At 48.0% G+C, this 20567-nt stretch overlaps 2 protein-coding genes across 3 annotated transcripts in view; one reads left to right on the top strand and one right to left on the bottom strand.

The window, feature by feature from the left end:
* The window catches only part of WDR62 (WD repeat domain 62), a 42354-nt gene extending 24907 nt beyond the window's left edge, over positions 1 to 17447 (bottom strand). For both annotated transcript variants that reach the window (XM_081806805.1, XM_081806806.1), the window contains exons 1-9: positions 17139 to 17447; positions 13664 to 13755; positions 12687 to 12749; positions 9825 to 9882; positions 9424 to 9594; positions 8295 to 8432; positions 7701 to 7883; positions 5989 to 6149; positions 4498 to 4687 (exon numbers count right to left, since the gene is read on the bottom strand). In XM_081806805.1, coding sequence (XP_081662931.1) covers positions 4498 to 4687; positions 5989 to 6149; positions 7701 to 7883; positions 8295 to 8432; positions 9424 to 9594; positions 9825 to 9882; positions 12687 to 12749; positions 13664 to 13755; positions 17139 to 17315 — 1233 coding nt within the window. In that variant the 5' untranslated portion in view covers positions 17316 to 17447. The remainder of the gene's footprint in view (positions 1 to 4497; positions 4688 to 5988; positions 6150 to 7700; positions 7884 to 8294; positions 8433 to 9423; positions 9595 to 9824; positions 9883 to 12686; positions 12750 to 13663; positions 13756 to 17138) is intronic.
* Positions 17448 to 17890: 443 nt separating this feature from the next.
* LOC115938532 (THAP domain-containing protein 8) overlaps positions 17891 to 20567 on the top strand; it is an 11532-nt gene continuing 8855 nt past the window's right edge. Inside the window, 2 exon segments of the mRNA XM_081806808.1 lie at positions 17891 to 18159; positions 18830 to 18958. Of these exon segments, the coding sequence (XP_081662934.1) occupies positions 18887 to 18958 (72 nt within the window). The 5' untranslated portion in view covers positions 17891 to 18159; positions 18830 to 18886.

Genomic DNA, 20567 nt, shown 5'->3' with positions numbered 1-20567 from the left:
TGGCATAAAGATAGACCTACATCAATGGAATATAATTGAGAGTACAAAATTAAACCCATACATCTATGGTGAATTGATTTTCAACAAGTGTGCCAAGGTTATCCAATGGGGAATGAATAGTTTGTTCAATAAATGGTGCTTGAACTATATATTCACATGCAAAATAATGAAGTTGGACCCCTGCTTCAAGTATATACAAAAATTAAGAGAGATCAAAGACCTAAATGAAAGAGCTAAAACAATAAAACTTTTTTTTTTAAGTAGGCTCCACACCCATTGTGGAGCCCAACACAGGGCCTGAACTCATGACCCTAACATCAAGACTTGTGCAAAGATCAAGAGTTGGACACACTTAACTAACTGAGCCACCAGGCGCCCCTAAAACAACAAAACTTTTTTTTTTTTTTAAAGATTTTATTTATTTATTTGACAGAGAGATAGACAGAAGAGCACAAGCAGAGGGAGAGGGAGAAGCAGGCTCTGCACTGAGCAGGGAACCCGATGCGGGACTCGATCCCAGGACCCTGAGATCATGACCTGAGCCGAAGGCAGACGCTCAACCATCTGAGCCACCCAGGCGCCCAAACAACAAAACTCTTAAAAGAAAAGTAAATCTTCATGATTGTGGATTTGGCAATGGTTTGTTAGCTATGACACCAAAGATACAAGCAACAAAAGAAAAACAGATAAATCAGACTTCATCAAAATTAAAAACCTTTGCACATCAAAGGATACCATCCAAAAAAAAAGTGAAAAGATAACAAAGAATGAGAGAAAATATCTGCAAAGCATATATCTAATAAGGGTGTAATATCCAAAATACATAAAGAATTCTTACAATTCAACAGCAAAAAGACAAACAACCAAAGTAAAAAATGGGCAAAAAATTTGAATAGGCATTTCTCCAAAGATATACGAATTACCAACTGGTACATGAAAAGATGCTCAACAACATCATTAACCATTAGGGAAATGCAAGTCAAAACCACAACACAGTACCACTTCACAAACACTAAGATGGCTATAATTTAAAGGCAAAAAACAAAAAACTAGTATTGATAAGGATGCAGAGAAATTGGAATCCTCATACATCACTGGTGGGAATGTAAAATGGTGAGGGGTGCCTGGCTGGCTCAGTTGGAAGTGTGCGACTCTTGATTCAAGGTCGTGAGTTCAAGCCCCACATTGGGGTGCAGAAATTGCTTACAAAGAAAAAAAGAGGAATGTAAAATGGTACAGCTTTGGAAAAGTTTAGTGGCTCCTCGAAAGGCTAAACAGAATTACCATTATGACCCAGCAATTCTGCTCATGGGTATATACCCAAAAGAACTGAACACAGATATTCAAACAAAGCTCGTACATGAACATTCAGAGCAGCACTATTCCTAAGAGCCAAAAGGTGGAAACAACACAAATGTCCATCAACTGATGAACATATGAATAAAATGTGGTATATCCACACAATGGAATATTAATCAACCTTAAAAAGGAAAGAAGAACTGAAACATGTTACAACATGGATAAACCTTGAAAATATACTAAGAGAAAGAAGCCAGACACAAAGTCCACATATTCTATTATTCCATTTGTATGAAATATTCAGGACAGGCAAATCCAGTGATAGAAAGCAGATTAGGGGGCGCCTGGGTGGCTCAGATGGTTAAGCGTCTGCCTTCGGCTCAGGTCATGATCTCAGGGTCCTGGGATCGAGTCCCACATCGGGCTCCCTGCTCCTTGGGAGCCTGCTTCTCCCTCTGCCTCTCTCTCTCTCTCTCTGTCATGAATAAATAAATAAAATCTTTAAAAAAAAAAAAAGAAAGCAGATTAGGGCTGAGAGAGTGGGAATAGGGAGTGATTGCTTAACGGGTACAGAGTTTCCTTTTGGGATGATGAAAAAGTTCCAGAACTATATAGTAGGGATGGTTGTGCAGCATTATGAAGGTACTAAATGCCACTGAGTTGTACGTTTTAAAATGATTTAGGGGCGTGCCTGGGTGGCTCAGTCAGTGAAGTGTCTGACTCTTGATTTCAGCTCAGGTCATGCTCTCAGGGTCGTGAGATGGAGCCCTGAGTCAGGCTCTGCACTGAGCTTGGAGTCTGCTTAAGATTCTCGCTCTTCCTCTCCCTCTGCCCCTTCCCCCCAACCTGCGCATGTATGTGTGCACGCACACACTCTCAAAAAAAAAAAAAAATGGTTTAAATGGCAAATTTTATGCTATGTGTATTTTACCATAATATGTATGTACACTTACATCCCCCTAAATAAATGGGGTCATAAGGGAGAGAATATGGTATATAACGGCTACATGATCAGATCACGTAGATGTAGTATAATTATTTTAAAAAATTGAGGGAGGGCGCCTGGGTGGCTCAGTTGGTTAAGCGACTGCCTTCGGCTCAGGTCATGATCCTGGAGTCCCGGGATCGAGTCCCGCATCGGGCTCCCCGCTCGGCAGGGAGTCTGCTTCTCCCTCTGACCCTCCCCCCTCTCCTGCTCTCTCTCAAATAAATAAAATCTTAAAAAAAAAAAAAAATTGAGGGAGAATGGAAAGAACATATGCAAAAAAACTGTTTTAACTCTTTTCAAAATTGAGTAATGGTCATTCTTAGACTGTTGTACCTATAATGTGGGAATAAGTAAATGATTAACGGGGATATTCTAATTCCATCATCCCCCACATCTTTAGCTTTCCAAAAGCATCAATCCAATACCTATGAGCATCCCCAGCACTTAGACTGTGAATTTGAAACACCAATTCAAACTGAAAACAGAACTCCGGGCTTCTTTAAGAAATGGCCTAGGTCTGGGATAGGAAATGTACAAGATGAGGCTGGAACATCTTGTCATCTCAAATAGCAAGGTAGCTCCCAAAGAAAGACTACTAGGGTCATGTCCAAAGGACTCAGGAGCCAACTTGGAGAGGCTCCTAATAGTCAAAGATGGGACAATCTGAGCTTCAATAATGTTAATAATTGCAATGGATTAAAATATATCCAATATATTTACATATATGAGTATATAATGATATTAAATAAAAACAACTAGTTACCTTTGGAGGACAGGGAACCAATTCATTATCTTGAAAACTGGTAAATAAAGGGAAAGAATCAAGCATTTATCCTGCCTTTCCTATATGAAGTGTACCACTGGGTGACCAAATGGTAGATGAGGGGAAGTGTTTCTTCATATAAGTAGTCCAACTAATAAAAAGAAATGATAGAATTAGAATATCACCATACTGCAACCCCCAAGGAATAAATGGATCTAGGCATTGAGCATCAACAGCTGCTAACAATAATCAATAAATTGTACATTTCCTTCGTGTGGTTTTCTAGATCTGTGTTATTTTAAAAAAAAAATATGAAGGATAGAGAGTTAGGACATTGGGAGTTGCAGAAGAAGAGAAAGAATCAGGTAGAGGCAATTTTTAAATTGTACTGGCTGTTCTTTCCAGAACTGATAAAATGATGCACCCACAGATATTTTTGTTGAGGAGACAGATATATATATATAAATAACAGGCAGATGCAAAGGAAATGAACTGAAAGAACACATAATAAACTAATAACAAAGGTGAGGGTGAGAAAGAGCAGGATTTGGGGGGTGGGGAGGTGATCAAAATAGACTTTAGCTTTATAATATTTCACCTTTTTTTTTTTTCCAAAGAGAATATATTTATATATAAAATTTTAAAGTTATTTCAAAAACATTCTTGTTAAGTGAGTAAAGTGCTATCAGCAGAAACGTCAGATCCATGAAAGCAGATGGATTCAAGCAGTCAAAGGGCTGAATAATGCTTATTCAAAAGGATCAAGTTATTTCTCCCAATTCTGAATTGGGCCACTGAAAACATAATTTCTCCAGGACAAATGCTCCTAGCAGTAAGAAATTTTCAGGGGCAGGGGGAGGTAGAATACAATTATTTCCCCCACCAGTTGTCTTATTTGCAAGGAAAACAGAACAGCTTTAGAGAATGAAAACACCCCAAAGACTCATTCTCCGAAAACTTCAACACTTGACAAAGCACTCAGCTACACAAGCGGCCCTCCACAGCTAGTTCTCCGAGGTCCACATGCCCCTGCCGCCATTCTCCCCAGTGGCTGCCTGCCTCTGCCCCTCACCTCCTGCAGGTCTCTGCTTCACTCTCACGTCCTCAGAGAGGCCTTCCCTGATCAGTCTCCTCTCTAGAACAGCACCCTTGGTCCCCTTTCCCCTACACTGTTTTGTCTTTGCAGAGGTAGTGCCGCTTGGCTGTTACTGATGATGTGTGTGAGTTTACTCTCCCACCCAAATGTGAGCTCCAGCAGGGCAGGACTTTTGTCAGTTTCCTTCCCAGCTGTGTCCCCAGCACCTAGAACAGCATCCGGTACCAAGCTGGGGCCATGAGTATCTTGTGAAGGAAGGGCTGAATGGGTTCCCCGAACTGCAGAAGCTTTTCCCAGCTGAGCCCCAGATGGGAGCTGAGCAGGGGCAGAGGTAGGAAAAGAGGGGCTCACCTCCACGTTCCAGACGTAGGAGCTGTGGAAGAGCTCCGACCACATCTTGCCTACTTTGTTGATGTCTTTGACATCCCAGATGTAGATGCTGTGGTCCTTATACACGCAAGACAGCCACTGATGGATGGGGTCGAAGGTCAGTGCCACTGTATCCGGGTAGACTGCTTCTGCCTTCCTGCGGAAGAGGAAGCTAACAAGGCCACATGGTTATCAGTCACCATCAATGTCAGTGTGAGCAGTGACAGCTGCCTCTGGTGACACTCGAGCTGCCTCTTGCCTGGCAATGCCATCCCTTATGGTAACTGGGGTGGTTCATCTCCCACTCCAACTCTACTCTCTTCTCCCTCCTTCTTCCTTTGCTTTTGCTTCTAGTACAGAGGTTGTAAACTGGAAGCTTCTGCCTGGCCCTTGAGAACATCTGAATTTTCACCTCCCCTCATTTCACCCACCCAAGCTCCATCCTCTCTTTGAGCATGGAAGAATGATGGGCATGTACCTTAGTTCTTTCTCATTAGCCCCATCAGCACATGACCAAAAATCCCTATGCCAGGGGGACTGGGGAGTTGTCACCTGGCCTGGGGCCTCCCTGCAAAGGCTACAGTTTACTGAGCACTTACTACGGGCCGATCTGAGAGCTTTAGCTACGCTGAATTCCCACAGTCTCCACGAGTGGTAGGTACTATATTTCACAGCTGAGGAAACTAAAGCACACACAGCGAAGGTGGCAGAGCTGGGTGGCCTGGCCACCGCAACACAGCACTGTGGGTCACTTGGAAAATGTACCCAGGAGGTAGTGTCTGGCGGTCTACAAAGAGGCAACCCCAGGCACCCAGCACCCCCTGGTTAGGTGGCCCCTCCCCCCAACAGCCTTACACCATAGCTCAGCCCTTCCACCCACTCTCAACATGGCAGCCAGAGGGCTCTAATGCTTAAGGCCGACCATATAACTAACTCCAATGCCTGAAATCTCCAGTGGCTACCCACTGACCTCAGAAAAGACTACAAAGCTCCCCCTGCCAGCCTCCATCAATGTTCAGACCTGTCTCCTAACATCCTCCCCTGGCGCACTCCAGCCATGCAGCCCCTAGCTGTTCACGCAACATGCCAAGCCCAGGGCGTTTTGCCCATCAGGTCTTTATACTTGCTGTTAGGACCCACCTCTCCACATAGCTGGCTCCTCCTCACCAGAGACACCTCCTCTGGCTCCCAAGCAACACAGCCCCACTGCCAGGCACTTTCCTTCCTGAGTTCCTGGTTTATGTCACCAGAGCACTTAGGGCTATCTGAAACGACCTTGTTTGTATACTTGTTTATCATCAAGCTCCCTCACTAGACCGCAGACTTCATGGTGGCAGAGATTTTGCTGCCTCGCTCTAACTCTATCCTTCCAGCCCAGGGCTGGCCAGGTGGGTACGTTAAGCTGGAAGCACGAACAGATGTCAGCAGACAGACTCTGGGTGGGCCCCTCTCCCACCCTCTGCAGGGCAGTACCTGGGCTCCAGGCCCTGGGCCACGTCCACCCCAAGGCAGTGTGGTTTGGGCAGGTTCGCGAGGTACTGCAGGCTGTGGGCCTGGAAGATGCGGACTATCCCATCTGTGCAGCCGCAGAAGATGAGCTCTTGGCTGACACAGAGGCAGGAAGATAAGGAGACCTGTGGGGGCAAAGGGGACCCAAGTGGACTTGATGCTCCATGTAACCCAGTGCAGAGACATAGGGACTAACAGAGCAGACGTCAGCCTCCAGAGAAGCCTTAGAGTTCCTTGGGTCTAAGAAGCCCATTTCAGCAAATTGTAAACTTCTGGAATCAGGAATATTAGCAGTCACTACTGAAGGAAATGTGCCAGCAGGCAGGCAGAGGCACAAACTGCAAAAGAACTGTCATCACTGTCTATAGAGGAACTCAGCTGTGTGTGGAAAATCATCTGCTCAGCAGACTATGACCTTGGAGAGGTAACATGCAGAAGCACGGTGGAATTGGGGGCTTATGTTTTATTCCCTATTGTTTAAAAACAACTTCAGAGAGATTAGACTTCAGAGCAACACGGAAAAATGTGACTGTATACAGAAAAGGCTCTCGGACTCGCTATCCCACCAGGATACCCAGATGGAAGGGGCAGGAAGTGCCAGACCTCTGGATGCTGATTAGAGGAGCTTTCCCAAATCTAGAGGGACTTAATTTATAAGTCATTTAAGACAACTGCTCAGGGGCTAACCATCCATCTGTCGAAAGCTTTGGACTTGCTTAAGCTGCGGAAGTTCTAGAAAGAGGATTCAAACGAGAAAAAAACAAATGATGTTTAACCATCTAGGAAAAGCAGATGAAACTCCCAATTCTTCCACAGGCCTGATGCCATTAGCCCTAAAGGTGAGTTCTAGAGGGGAGCCATAGGAGCAGGGCTAGGAAAAGGAGGTAAAACCATGATGCTCCTGCTGAGAGCCATCCAGTCTCAGAACAGGAAAACGGTTTGGATTCAAACCCTCAGAACCTGAAGAAAAGTGGTTCTGCAATTTATAAATATGTCATCCTTTAATTTAAAATGTTACGTATTTCTGGGGCGCCTGGGTGGCTCAGTCGTTAAGCATCTGCCTTCGGCTCAGGTCATGATCCCAGGGTCCTGGGATTGAGCCCCGCATCAGGCTCCTTGCTTGGCGGGAAGCCTGCTTCTCCCTCTCCCACTCCCCCTGCTTGTGTTCCCCCTCTCGCTGTCTCTCTCTCTGTCAAAAGAATCTTAAAAAATAAATAAATAAAATAAAACGTTATGTATTTTTAAAATAGTCCTTTTTTGACTGAAAAACAAAGTGAATAATACCTTAGATTAAAAAAAAAAAAAAAAAAGATGCAGTCTTCCCACCAGCTACAGTACTCAGTGAAGAAGAGAAATGGGAACTGGGTCAAACAGTGATGGGAGAGAATTGTAACCTTGAGCCCATGACAGGGAACCAGGAACTGTGCTGCCTGCCTTCTATTTATTATCTCATGGGACTCCCTGATCAACTCTGTGAGGTAGGCAGCAGGATTTCCATTTTACAGATGAGGAAACTGAGGTTCAGAGAGGGAGAGTCACTCACCCAGAGTCTCACAAGCAGAACTTCTGAGGAGTCAGACCCAGAGCGAGTGGGATCAACTACCAGGCAGGGATATTACTGAGCATCCTGGGAAGAGTGTTCTTCCCCTTGTTGGCAGGGAGGAATGGTGGGGTACCTTCAGGTTGATCCACTTCTCCAGCACCCTCTTCTCGTTGAACTGGCAAAGGAGGCCCGAGTAGGACACACAGAAGGTACTGCCTGCCATCTGGCCCCGGCCGCAAGCCACGCCGCAGAAGATGTTGTTGTGCAGCTCACCCAGGATGCCTGAACGCCCTACAAGGGGCACCGTGCCCGTCACCTGGAGGCATAGCAGGGCACGGTAAGACACTGTCCACGTGGCCTAGATCCCAGCAAGGTCACAATGGGACTCTTACGGCCAGAGACTATGACACATAGCTCAACAGAAGGACTCTAAGACATTCCTCCAAATGGAGAAGGGAAGAAAAAAACAGAATACACACTTCCAGGCAGAGGGGCTGGAAGGCAGCAGTCCAGGAAAGAGATCTGGCCCCAGGGTCAGTGGGTGGGGAGGAGATTTCCCAGCAGGCCCTGACACCTCCTACAGAGCAGGCCCAGAAGCAGAAGTTGAACCAGAGGCCAGACAACCTTTGAGGCCATTGCCTCCAAATCTCAGGTAAAAACAGTAGTCCATACTGCTCCTAATGGTTACTCCCCCAGCCTGGCTAAGGGGGCAGGGTAAGAAACCTACCTTTGCTTCTGTGGAGACTTCCAAGAACCAGAACCTCACGTGCCGGTTCCCTACGGTGACAAAATAGCTGCTGTCCTCTGAGAAGGAGAGGGCGATGACCCTGCACGATACCTTGTTGGAAGCCACCACAATGTCTTTCTGGAAAAATCAATGCAGACAAATTTATGCCAGCACCCATCCATTGGATCATTTGTGCCTTTGCTCTCAGCCCTATATCTCCTCACCCTCCCCTGCTCCAAGTCGGTTTTCTTTGGGTCCTCCAGTGAGCTGCTTTATGGAAAAACCTATGTGTGGCACTCTTATCTTTCCCAATACAGAGGAGACTTGAGGCTTGGAAAGGTTTCCACATGTAAGTCCAGAGCTCTCCCCAAGAGTCCATGCTCTACAGCTCACACACGGCTGAGCCTGCACAGCATGAAATCCTCTCGATAGTCCTATGTGGAAGGTGCTTCTCCCCACCTCTGCCAGGCACAGAGAGGTAGTGTCATGTGCTTAAGGTCACACAGCAGGTAATGAACAGAGCCAGGATTTGGTACCCACCTCTGCCACCTCCAAGTCCTCCCCTAGCTGTTCCAAAGTCCAGCCTTCCGGCACATAACTCATTGAATTTTCACAACTCAATGAGGTAGATGCTAGCATATCCATCTTACAGATGAGGAAAGACTCACAGAGAAATAAAGTCACTTGCTCAAGGTCACAGCTGGTCGATATGAAAATAATTATGTAGGGGCACCTGGGTGGCTCAGTTGGTTAAGCAACTGCCTTCAGCTCAGGTCATGATCCTGGAGTCCCAGGATCGAGTTCCGCATCAGGCTCTCTGCTCAGCAGGGAGTCTGCTTCTCCCTCTGACCCTCCCCTCTCTCATGTGCTCTCTCTCTCAAATAAATAAATAAATAAAATCTTAAAAAAAAAGAAAAGAAAATAATTATGTAATTCCACTAGTTGAGAGCTTGTCATATGCCTCACAGTAAGTGTCTAGAACGGGGATCAGCATGCAATAGGTGCTCAATAAATATTTTTTTGATAAATGAACACTTCACCAAATTATTTCATTTAGTTCGCTCAACGCCTGAGCCTCAGAGTGCTCTGGCAGCTGGCTGCCGGCCCACACCCCCACCGGTCGTCTCACCTTCCAGTTCCAGACGTTGAGTACCATGTCGTGCTGGTAGCCCATGGACACAATGTGCTTCATATTGGGGGAGAAGGCCACACAGGCCACGCCGTACTTGTGGCCCACCATCTCTGCCACCTGACTCTTCTCATCCACGTCCCAGATGCGCACAGCAGGCCTGTGTCCGTTCTGGGGAAGGCGGGGCCGTTACTGCGGATAGGTTCTGCGCCAGGCAGGGCTAGAAGGGCTATTAGGGCTGAAATTGGCATTGCCCCAGGATGTGTCCAAAAGCCGCCTCCCCCATCTGCCATGGGACTTTCTGGCCTGGGGAGAAGCTATTCTAGGGACTTCCCAGGCCTACTGGGGGGTAGAAGGAATGGCCCCAGATCCCTCCCCACCCAGTCACCATCACAACTCACCTCCCCCGTCACTATGTACTTCCCATCAGGGGAGAAGGCCAGAGCACTCAGAGACTTCCTGGGGGTAAGGAAAGGGGCTGGTCACTGGTTCCAAGGTGGGGTAGGCAGCCGGACCCCTGTCTGGCTGTGCTCACAGAACTCTGCCCACTCTCTGCTTCCAAGTCTTGAAAGAGCCCAGGAGAGGGGAGTGCCAGCAGGTCCCACAGAGCCACAGCTGCCTGTGGGCCCAGCACAGCACACAGGGCGTCCCTTGCATTCCCTGCTGCCAGAAGGGGGTCAGTGGCACAGGGAAATGGGGGTCAAAGCAAAGGCCGCAAACCCAGATGGGGGGGGTCACTGGACAGGGACCTTCCTTTCCTCTCCCTCAGGAGGGGTGGGCTCCCTAAGACCCCACCCACCCTGTAACCCCAAGAAATTCAGGTACAGGAAATGGCACAGATCTGGCCTAACTATGGGGGGTGGTACTGAAGGGCAGATCCTGGCAGACCGCACCCAGACACAAGCCTGCAGCATGCGCTCCACAGCTAAACACGCATGGTGTTCTAGAAAACCCATGAACAATTAACACCTTTCTCTCCAGCCTGCATAAGCACTGAGTCAGCAGACTCGTCTGCGTGTTTTCTTGGCAGCAAGTTTCATGGTTCCCGGACTACACTGTTGTTTTCTTCTCCCCTCTCTTTTTTATCTGTGCTCCTTAATAGTCTAGTAATTGCCTCCCTCACCTGAGTTAATTGGTGTGCAAATCTGTAAGTAAATCCTGCGTTTTGACAATCTCACAGAGCATTTATCATCATCACCTCAACTCTGGTGGCCTCCCATCACTCCTACAGCAGCAGACAAGGCAAGCCGCCTATCCGATGGCCACTTGCCCCTGCTTCCTCACCGACAGAATCCGAGTTTTAATTAGGATGGCTGCACCCCCAGCGCGAGTGCAATCCCTCACCTCTCTTGCAGCCACACGGGCAGAGCTGCACGGTTTACTCTGGCCAACGAGAGGTAAGCTGAAATGCTGCGTGTGGTTTCCAGAAGAGCTTCTCAAAGGGAACTCTTTGCCCTGATCCCCAGTCACTCTCCTTCCGAATCAAGGACATGACAGCCAGAACTCCATCTCGGACCATGAGACAGCCTCAAGAACAGGAGCCTCACAACAGGCATGGTGGAACAGAAAGACAGGCAGCCAGGGGTTCCTGATGTTCGCAGAGACACCAGCCGCCTGGGTGCCCACCTCCAGACTTCATCCGCGCAAGAAGGGTATATGCCCTTGTGTTTGAAGCCATGCTTGCTGTGGGTTTCTGTTGTCTGTAGCCACTCCTAACCTGTCGCCTGCCTTGAGCCTGTGCCCGGCTCTCTGCAAAATGCTATACGGACATCACTGCACTCATTCCTCAAGGGCACTCTCTGGAGTCAGGACTCTCAGCCAGTTTTGAGATGAGGAGACCTCAACACAGGGAAGTCCTGCCCATGTGACCTAACCTGACAGCGCAGGGCCCCGGCCGCACATCAGAATGCCCTGCAGAGCCTTTGTAAAATGTCAAAGCCATGCTAAGACTAGTGAATGAAAGTCTGATGAGGAACAGGGTAATATCTGCAATTTCAGAGAAGCTCCCCGCAAGATACTCACTAATCACCAGAGGAAAAGAGGCTTCACAGCGGGAAAGCCTGGCAGACACCACCTTCACCAAGGGCCCGAGCGAAGACCACCAGTCATAGGAGAGATCAATATCTAGCCTCTTGCCAGAATGCAGAGGCGAAAGCAGCATTCCTTCTGCTACAGAACCTCAGTCTATGAGGAAACATCAGACAAGCCCAAAGGCTGGGGCATTCTACAAAATACCTGGCCTGTAATCCTCAAGTGTCAAGGTCATCAAAGTCAAGAACAGATGAAGAAACCTCTTCAGACTGAAAAAGCCTGAAGAGACAACTAAATGCAACGTGTGATACTGGACAGAATCCTTTCACTCTAAAGAACATTCTTGGGATAAATGCTAAAACTTGAAAGAGGCTTAGATAGTAGTGATGTACCAATTTTAATTTCCTGCCTTTGCTGATCGTATTGTGGTTTTGAAGGCTAATGCTCCCCCCACTGGAAATACACACTGAAATAATCAGAGGTACAGGGGTGTCATGTCTGCAGCTTGCTCTCAAATGGTTCAGAAAAAAAAATTACCACATATATAGACCAAGAATGATAAAGCAAATGTGGCAAAAGGTTAACATTTGGGGAAAATGGGTGAAAGGTATACAGGCATTCTTTCTACTGTTCTTTAAAGTCTAAAATTATTTCAATATAAAAAGTTTAAAAATTGCCAATACCCAGAAGTGGCTTCTGTCTCCGCCTCATCTCGCCCTCACTCACTTCTTTATTCCAGGCACAGGACTCCCTGGCTGCTCCTCAAAAACTCCAAGATTCTTAACCACTGCAGGGCCTTTGTGCTTGGGGCTCCCTTTACCTGGAACACTCTCCCCACACTTTCACAGGGGTCACCCCCTTACTTCTCAGCCTCCAGGAGGCCCTCCCTGGGCCCTCTGATATGGTTCCCCTGTCCCCCACCATTCTCTGCCTGCACACCCACCCTAACACGTCCTCATTCTTTCCTCCACAGCAATGGTCAGAGTTGCCTAGTAATTTGCCAACTGGTTTAGTCGTCCCCCGCTGCTGAGCTATCAGCTCTACAAGAGCAGAGATTCTCACTGTCCTCAGCACCTGGAACACTACCTAGCACAAAGCAGCAGAATGTAGCTGAACCAGTGGGTGAGTGAATGAGTTAGTCACCCACCTACAAGCTTCCAAGCAATGTGGGGAAGGGGGTAGGTGCCAGGACCCTGGTCCCACCCCTACCCAATGCCCAGGGCCCAGCCTACCTGGCAGTGTTAAAAATGTGCTGCTGCTTGTTTTCCTTGGGATTCAAAATCACCACCACACAGCTGGGGAGAAAGAGGAAAATGTGCCCAAACTAAAGGACGTACTAGGGTCCAAGGATGATTCCATTCCCAATAGAAGAGCCCACACATAAATAAGGCTCCCTCTGAACAGAAGAGTCTCTCCTCCCCCTCCAGGTATCTACGCTGAGAATTCTAGGGCACTGCACATTATTAAATAATATATTCTTAAACAAAAACCAACACTTCCTCTGTGGTAACTATTCTGTCAGACCCTCGGCTAATAAAGACCTTGTGGGCATAACCTCTTTAAATCCTCATAACTGCCAGGTGAAGTCGGACATCTTAGCCCCCTTTTAGAGATGAGGAAACTTGCAGCCCAGAGAGGGAAAAATCCTTTGCCCAGGGCCACCCAGCTGGTCAGGGACAGAGTGGGGATATGAATCCATACACTGTCAGATTCAAGAGCCCACCCCTGTCCTCTATCCTGGACTGCATCCCAAAGACTGAATAACGGATACAGTTCATTAAGAAAGACTACAGGTCTGGCTTGCCCTATAGGCATGAAAGGGTCCCTTCAGTGCCTAGAACAGTGCCAGGCTAGATCAGTATCTGTGTAATCAACAGCAGGAGGATATCTTTCGGTCCTCTCAACTACCCAAGAGGAGGATATCACTAGTTCTGTTTTATGGATGAAAAATGAGGTGCTCACAGAGGACCTCACGTGGTGGATCACGTGGTGGAGCTGGGCCATAAATCCAGCTGTCTGACACCACGCCTTGGGTCTTTCCCAGAATTGCTGTCACCTCCCACCTGCAGTCACAATAAGGCTTTCATAGTGCTCACCACAGGCCAGGTACTATTCTAGACACGGATGGGCCCAGGGAATCCTCTCTGCAGCCCTCAGGTGTAGGTAGCTTGTCTGCAGTCTACATATGGAAAAGCCTCCATTCACTCACCCTGCTAGGTAGGCCACGTGGCCTGTGCCGGGGTCACAGGTTAGGCCACTGCTGTTCTGGGCTGTGATGCCAAGTACCTTCTCCAGTGACACCTGTGGGGAAAAAGTCCAAGTCAGAAGGACCTGTCCCAGGAGGTCCTTCGTGGCACCAGTGCTTCAGCCACCCATTCAGTCCCTGTGACCTCCAACACCGAGCTTCTACAGTCAGGCTACCAACAGCTGACATTTGTTCTTCTCAACATGGCTTTGAAGGACACAGAATGGTGAGGAAGACAGACAAAATCCCTGCCCTCCTGGAGCTCACATTCTAGTGGTGATGGGATGGAGGACATAAAAAACAACAAATATGTAAAATAGATGTCAGGTGATGATAGGAGCAAAGAGAACAATAAAGCAGAGAAGGAGACTGGGAGTATAGGGGAAGGAGAGAAGACCTCACTGAGAAGGTGACCTCTGAATAAGTTTCTAAGTATTTTATATGGATGAAAGGTTTGAAACCCCACAACAACCCAAGGAAGAAGGCACAATTGTCACCCCTATTTTATTTTTAAGATTTTTTTTTTTAATTTATTTGACAGAGAGAGACACAGCGAGAGAGGGAACACAAGCAGGGGGAGTGGGAGAGGGAGAAGCAGGCTTCCCGCTGAGCAGGGAGCCCAATGTGGGACTCGATCCCAGAACCCTGGGAACATGACCTGAGCCGAAGGCAGACGCTTAATGACTGAGCCACCCAGGCGCCTGTCACCCCTATTTTACAGATGAGGTCATTGAGACTCAAAATCCCACACCTGTGGAGTGGCAAGGTTGGGCTACAAACCCAGCTAGTCTTTGGCTCCAAAGCCAGTACCCTGGGCCCTGCAGGAGGGACAGCAGTGAGCAAGAGTGGACACCATCTGTTCCCTCAGCAAATTCACAGTCTAGAGGTTCAACAAGTAAAGAAACAAGTGACCAGTCACATTTAAAATTTAAAAATTCTCTAAGCAAAGCAATTTAAATGGGCGAGTCTCCATCACGGTTGATTAAAACTATTTAGAATATGGACTATTAGAATTGTGGTACTTTCATATCCTGAATATACTAGCTTCCAATTATTACAAAGTAAAGCATTCTCAAGCAAGTCCTTGGCCTCAGAAATGAGAGGCAAACATAGGATAATAATAGCTCACACTTCTTGAGCATTTACCAAGAGCCAGGCACTGTTTAAATACCTATAGCTGTACTGACTTATCTAATGTTCACAATAACCCTGTGATGTAGGCATTATCATCATCATCATCTCCATCTTACAGATGAGGATATAAAGGGGCCCAGAGAGGTAACCCATCCAGGAAGGAGCAGCGCCAGAACTCTAACCCAAGCAATCAGGCAATGGCACTCACATCGTTTTTTATATCTGTCAATCAGCATTACTGGGTATTAATATAACGGTCATTTTTAAAAAAGATTTTATCTATTTATTTGACAGAGAAAAAGAGAGGGATCACAAGTAGGCAGAGCGGCAGGCAGAGGCAGAGGGAGAAGCAGGCTCCCCCCTGAGCAGAGAGCCTGACGCAGGGTTAGATCCCAATGCGGGGCTCGATCCCAGAACCCCGGGATCATGACCTGAGCCAAAGGCAGATGCTTAACCAACTGAGCCACCCAGGCACCCCACAATGGTAATTTTTAAAGTAGATCTTATGTTAGCCAGAGGGACTCTGTGCCACCAAACAAGAAAAATAAATAAATGACACCAATTACCCAAAATACAGAATCAAAGCAGTAGTAGCTACTACTAATAGAGTAATTGCAATGTGCCAGGTATTGTTCTAATGCTTAAGATATGTGAGCTCACTTAATCCTCACAAATACCCTACAAGGGAATCTTTATATTATATTTATAAATATGTATTTACATTATTATTCTCATTATTCTCATTTATATTATATCCTTATTTCCTCAGATGAGGAAATTGAGGCACAGAACAGCTCATAACAAGAACAGAATTAAGGGGGCACCTGCGTGGCTCAGTGGGTTAAGCATCTGCCTTTGGCTCAGGTCATGATCTCCGGGTCCTGGGATAGAGCCCTGCATCGGGCTCCCTGCTCCACGGGGAGTATGCTTCTCTCTTTCCCTCTGCGCCCGGCTCATGCTTACTCTCTCTCACTCTCTCAAAATAAATAAATAAAATCTTAAACAAAACAAAACAGAATTAAGGTTTAAGCCCAGGCAGTCTGGGTCCAGAGGCTGCTTAACCACATTGCTTACTGCCTCTCTGAAATTGCTGTTGCTATTCCTCTATTTTATACACAGGTTAGAGCTCACAAGGCACTTTCAGGAACATACAAGATAAGGGCTATGAAGTACAGGATGCTAGGTAAAAGATTAAAGTAGATGTCTGTCTTAGGCTGGGGTTCAAGAAGACCTCTCAGGGTAGGGATATTCAGGCTGAGACTTGAGGGATGAAGAGCCAGCCAGGTGGACTGCAGCGAAAAGCCCAGAGGACTCAGCAAACACTTAGGAGGTGGTAAAGATCTTGGAGCCTCAGGAAAACAGAAAGCAGGCTAGGGTGACTGACCATTGGTAAAAGAGAGGACAATGGAGGTATGGCCAGAGAGGTGGGCAGGGTCCACTTGCCCAGGCCTTGCAGCCAGGAATGGGTGATATAATCAGAGTGCAGCAGGAATCTTTGTGGCAGGAACAAGATCCACCAGCATCTACCATGTTTCCACCCTCTACCTGGACTCTGCCAAGCAGGTCATAGTCACAATTTCATTTCTGCTCCCTGCAACTCCATGGTATGGTTATTGTAACTTCTATTTTATAAAAACAGACTTTGTAGCTCAGAGAGTTGGAGAACAATTTTTTAAATTGCTGCTGTGCTAATGGAATTCCTTCTACCTACTCTAAAATCTTTGTTTCTCTAAGGACTCAGGGAACTGTTCTGTACGCCACCCCCCCCCGCCCCGGAAGCGGTGCTGAGATTTTACAATCACTCAAATGGTCTCCATAATTTGGGGTGGCAATATGTAATAATTCCACACTGGTAAGGGAGAAGGAAAGAGAAGGCAGGTAAGGCGAGAAGGTGGAGCGAACTGAGGGACAGACGAGGTAGGTAGGATTGGGGACTGAACACTGGTAGATACCCTAAAGATCCAGCGAAGAGAGAGGTCAACAAAAACGGAAGGGCCCAGAGAGACATCTAAAGGTGACTGAAAGGATACGCAGGAAGGAGGGAGCCGATGGTGATTAGAACTAAAATACACTCGGAGGGAGGGGAGAAATGAGCTGGGAAAGGTGGGCACTACCCGAGAGAGAAGGAAACGGGGGAGTGGGAGGAGCCCTGGCTAACGGGGCGGGACCTTGAAACGAAGCCGGCCAGAGAGGAGCCTGAGGGGACGAGCCGAGGGCTGATAGGCGGGGCCAACGATCTAAGGGCGGGACCAGGGGAGGCCCAGGAACCCTGGACCTGGGGTGGGCAGGGCAAACAGCTCCTCACCCGGTTCTGCACCGTGTCCTCCAGCGCCGCCGAGAATCGTGTCCGCCGCCGGAGACAGAGCGGCGGAGCGGGGGGCGGAGAGCCCTGGCCCCTCCGCGCCGGAACTCCCACCGTGACGGATGGCAGCTTCTCGACTGCATCGTTCCGCGCGGAGCCTCCGGGCCCCAAGGCTGCCATCGTCGTGCCGGAGCCCGGCGACCGTTACGCTCCTCAACCGCCGCCGCCGCCTCCGCGACCCACTAGAAAAGCAAACGGCCGCGGGAAAAGCCGCCGCCGCCGCCGCCGCCTCCGCGACCCACTAGAAGAGCAAACGGCCGCGGGAAAAGCCGCCGCCGCCGCCCATTGGACGCGGCGGCCCGGGTCTGGCCAATGTCAGGGCTGCCGGGCGGCAGTTTTGACCAATGAGGGCTGAGAGGCGGAGCGAAGTATATGGAAGGGTGGAGCCATAGCTAGTTTACTTGATGTCTGATCAAGAGAAGTGGCGTTTTTTATGCGGTTTGTGTTTATCATTAACAGACATTAAGGTTTTAACTTTTACGTAGCTAAGACCAAAGCCTCCAGCTCGCTTTTTACTGCACTCCCCATCCCCGAGCAACTACCCACGCAATGGCAGTCACCCGGATGTAAGCGTAGGGTGGAGCCGAACGAGACGGACCACTTGGCGCAGGCTCAGAAAAGCCGTGACGCCACCTCTCCCCCAACACGTGGTAAGGTCAGGGTGGCTAGGAACCGGCTTTGCGCCGAAGGCGTCGCCTTTCCCCATTTGCCACGTGACCAGGGCGTAACGGGTAACACAGCTGGGCGCGTAGCGCGCAGGCGCTCTCTTCCCTCCCCTGCACGTGATGAGGCACAAGGGCCCATCACGTGAGTCAGGGGGAGAGCGGTGAGGACCAAAGTACGACTGCAGGCTGGGCAGGATTCAATGGGGTCGAACAGCCATGCCCAAGTACTGCCGGGCTTCGAACTGCTCCAACACTTCGGGCCGACCGGGCGCTGACAACGGCCCTGTGAGCTTCTACAAGTGAGCGCAAGGGCGGGGCGGGGCTTCTGGGGGCGGGGCCCGAGGGTAACTGCAGCTGTGCCGGGCGCCTGGTCCAGCTTGCAGGTGTCTAGAAGTAAGGCTAGCAAAGTGAAGAGACGGTCTTCTTAGCACTAAATACGGCACAGGCGAAGGTGCAGATGTGTTAAAGCGCAGGGGTAGACGATTAACTACAGGTAGTGAAAGGGGCGAGCGTGAGAAGTGGGACTGTGGAGGGAGGAGCCTAAAACTGCCCACTCGTTATGTCCACGAATTTGAGGTATCTCAAACGTAAAACATCCGAAACTGAGCTCCTGATCTGATCTTGTCTCCCAAACCTTCCACAACCTTTCCTATTTCAGTTAAGAGCTTCCTCCATCTTTCCTGTTGTTCAGGCTGGCAACCTTACAGTCATCCCTACCTCTTTTCTTTCCTCGCACTTGAGAAAGTAAAAATTAGCTTGAACTGTTTAAAAAAAAAAAAAAAATCTGTCTTCCCATTTATTCCCCGGCTGGACTAAAAGACACGGGAAAATCTGGCTGAAGAGTTAATAGGAAAAATATTTCTGTATTTTTCTCAGGGACATGCTGCAGATGTAAAGTGAAAAAAAAAAAATTCCCCTTTGAGTGACTGCTGCTTTTTTACTAGGAAACTTTGTTCTCTAAAATCATAGGCTGTCCTAAACTTCGCCATTTGGAGTTATATCAGGAAAAATGAAACATCTCACTTAATGCCTGGAGGAGTTGTCACTTTGACACTGAGAAGCAACCTCAGTCGCTTCTGTCCAGGTGCAGAGCTTCAGGTAAGGCATTTCTGGACACAGTTTTCCACATCTACCTAAACTTTATTACTTTCAAGGAGACAGGACCCTGGACTCACTTCACAATCCAGACCTAATATCTATCCACACAGTTCTGCTTTGCTTTAAGCTTATCCAAACAATTTCATTTACATTTCACCTAAAATTCACCCTTCTCTCAAATCCAAATAATAACTGGTCTTTTCTTTTGTTGGGTGGGGCTCCTCATAGTACCTCCAGTGTGCAGTTTCCCTCATTGCCATAGTAAATAAACCTGACTCTGTTGGACTACAGGTGTGTCCCTGGTGGCCTTAGTCTAAATGGGCCGGGACGCATTCCTCATCCAGTCCATCAGCAGATCCTGTTGGCTCTCCCTTTAAAATATATCCAGAATTGGCCACTTCTGACCCTCTTCTCTGTATTCTGGTTCTGACCATTACCATCTCCTGACTGCACTATTTTAGTAGCCTCTTCGTTGGTCAACCCACTCCCACACTCTGATCCCCAAACACAGTCACAGGGAACCTGTGTACTCCTGAGTCAGATCAGAGTCCTCCTCTGTTCAGATCCTCCCCTGGCTCCCACCTTGCTCTATAAAAGACAAAATGGTGAGACTGGAGCAGACAGAAAGCCCTACAAAACCCTACAGGAGCTGGATCCCCAATATCTGTATGACCTCATTTCCTTCCTCCTCCACCTTACCACTGTGCTCTAGTGTCACTGGTAACTCTGTGTCCCCCTAGCATGCCAGGCACACTGTTGCCCCAGGGACTTTGCTTGTGCTTTTCCTTCTGCCTGGAAAGGTCTTACCTTTATGGTCACCACTCAAGGTAAAATGATAACCCTCTCCTGCTTTATTTTTCCTTTTAATGCTTATCGCTATCTGGCATATCACATATTTGATGTATTCATTTATTGACTCCCCCACTAGAATGTCAGCTCCATGAAGGCAGAGATTTTTCTTGTCTTGTTCTCTGTTATTTCCCCAGCCCTCAAACAGGACCTGGCATAGGGGCGCCTAAGTGGCTCAGTCGTTAAGTGTCTGCCTTCGGCTCAGGTCATGATCCCAGGGTCCTGGGATCGAGCCCCGCATCAGGCTCCCTGCTCAGCGGGAAGCCTGCTTCTCCCTCTCCCACTCCCCCTGCTTGTGTTCCCTCTCTCGCTATGTCTCTCTCTGTCAAATAAATAATAAAATCTTTAAAAAAAAAAAAATGCCTGGCACATAGTGGGTGCTCAGTAAATATTTGTTGGATGAATTTCATTAATGCATTTCAGATGGCCTCCCCGAGGAAACCCAGCAATCCGTGTCCCTTGAGGGACCCTGGTGCAGAATAGGAGTAATGCAGAGGGGTCTTTAAACCTAAATCAGTGCGTCCAGATTGCTTTTTAATTTTTTTTTATTTTTTATTTTATTTTTTTTTAAAGATTTTATTTATTTATTTGAGAGAGAGAGACTGAGAGAGAGAGCACATGAGAGGGGGGAGGGTCGGGAGGGTCAGAGGGAGAAGCAGACTCCCTGCCGAGCAGGGAGCCCGATGCGGGACTCGATCCAGGGACTCCAGGATCATGACCTGAGCCAAAGGCAGTCGCTTAACCAACTGAGCCACCCAGG

Source organism: Leptonychotes weddellii, chromosome 16, assembly GCF_054177405.1.
Source record: "Leptonychotes weddellii isolate Sample4059 chromosome 16, ASM5417740v2, whole genome shotgun sequence".
Lineage (NCBI taxonomy): Eukaryota > Metazoa > Chordata > Mammalia > Carnivora > Phocidae > Leptonychotes > Leptonychotes weddellii.
Note: the sequence above shows the minus strand (reverse complement) of the source record. Positions and strands in the feature narration are given on the sequence as shown.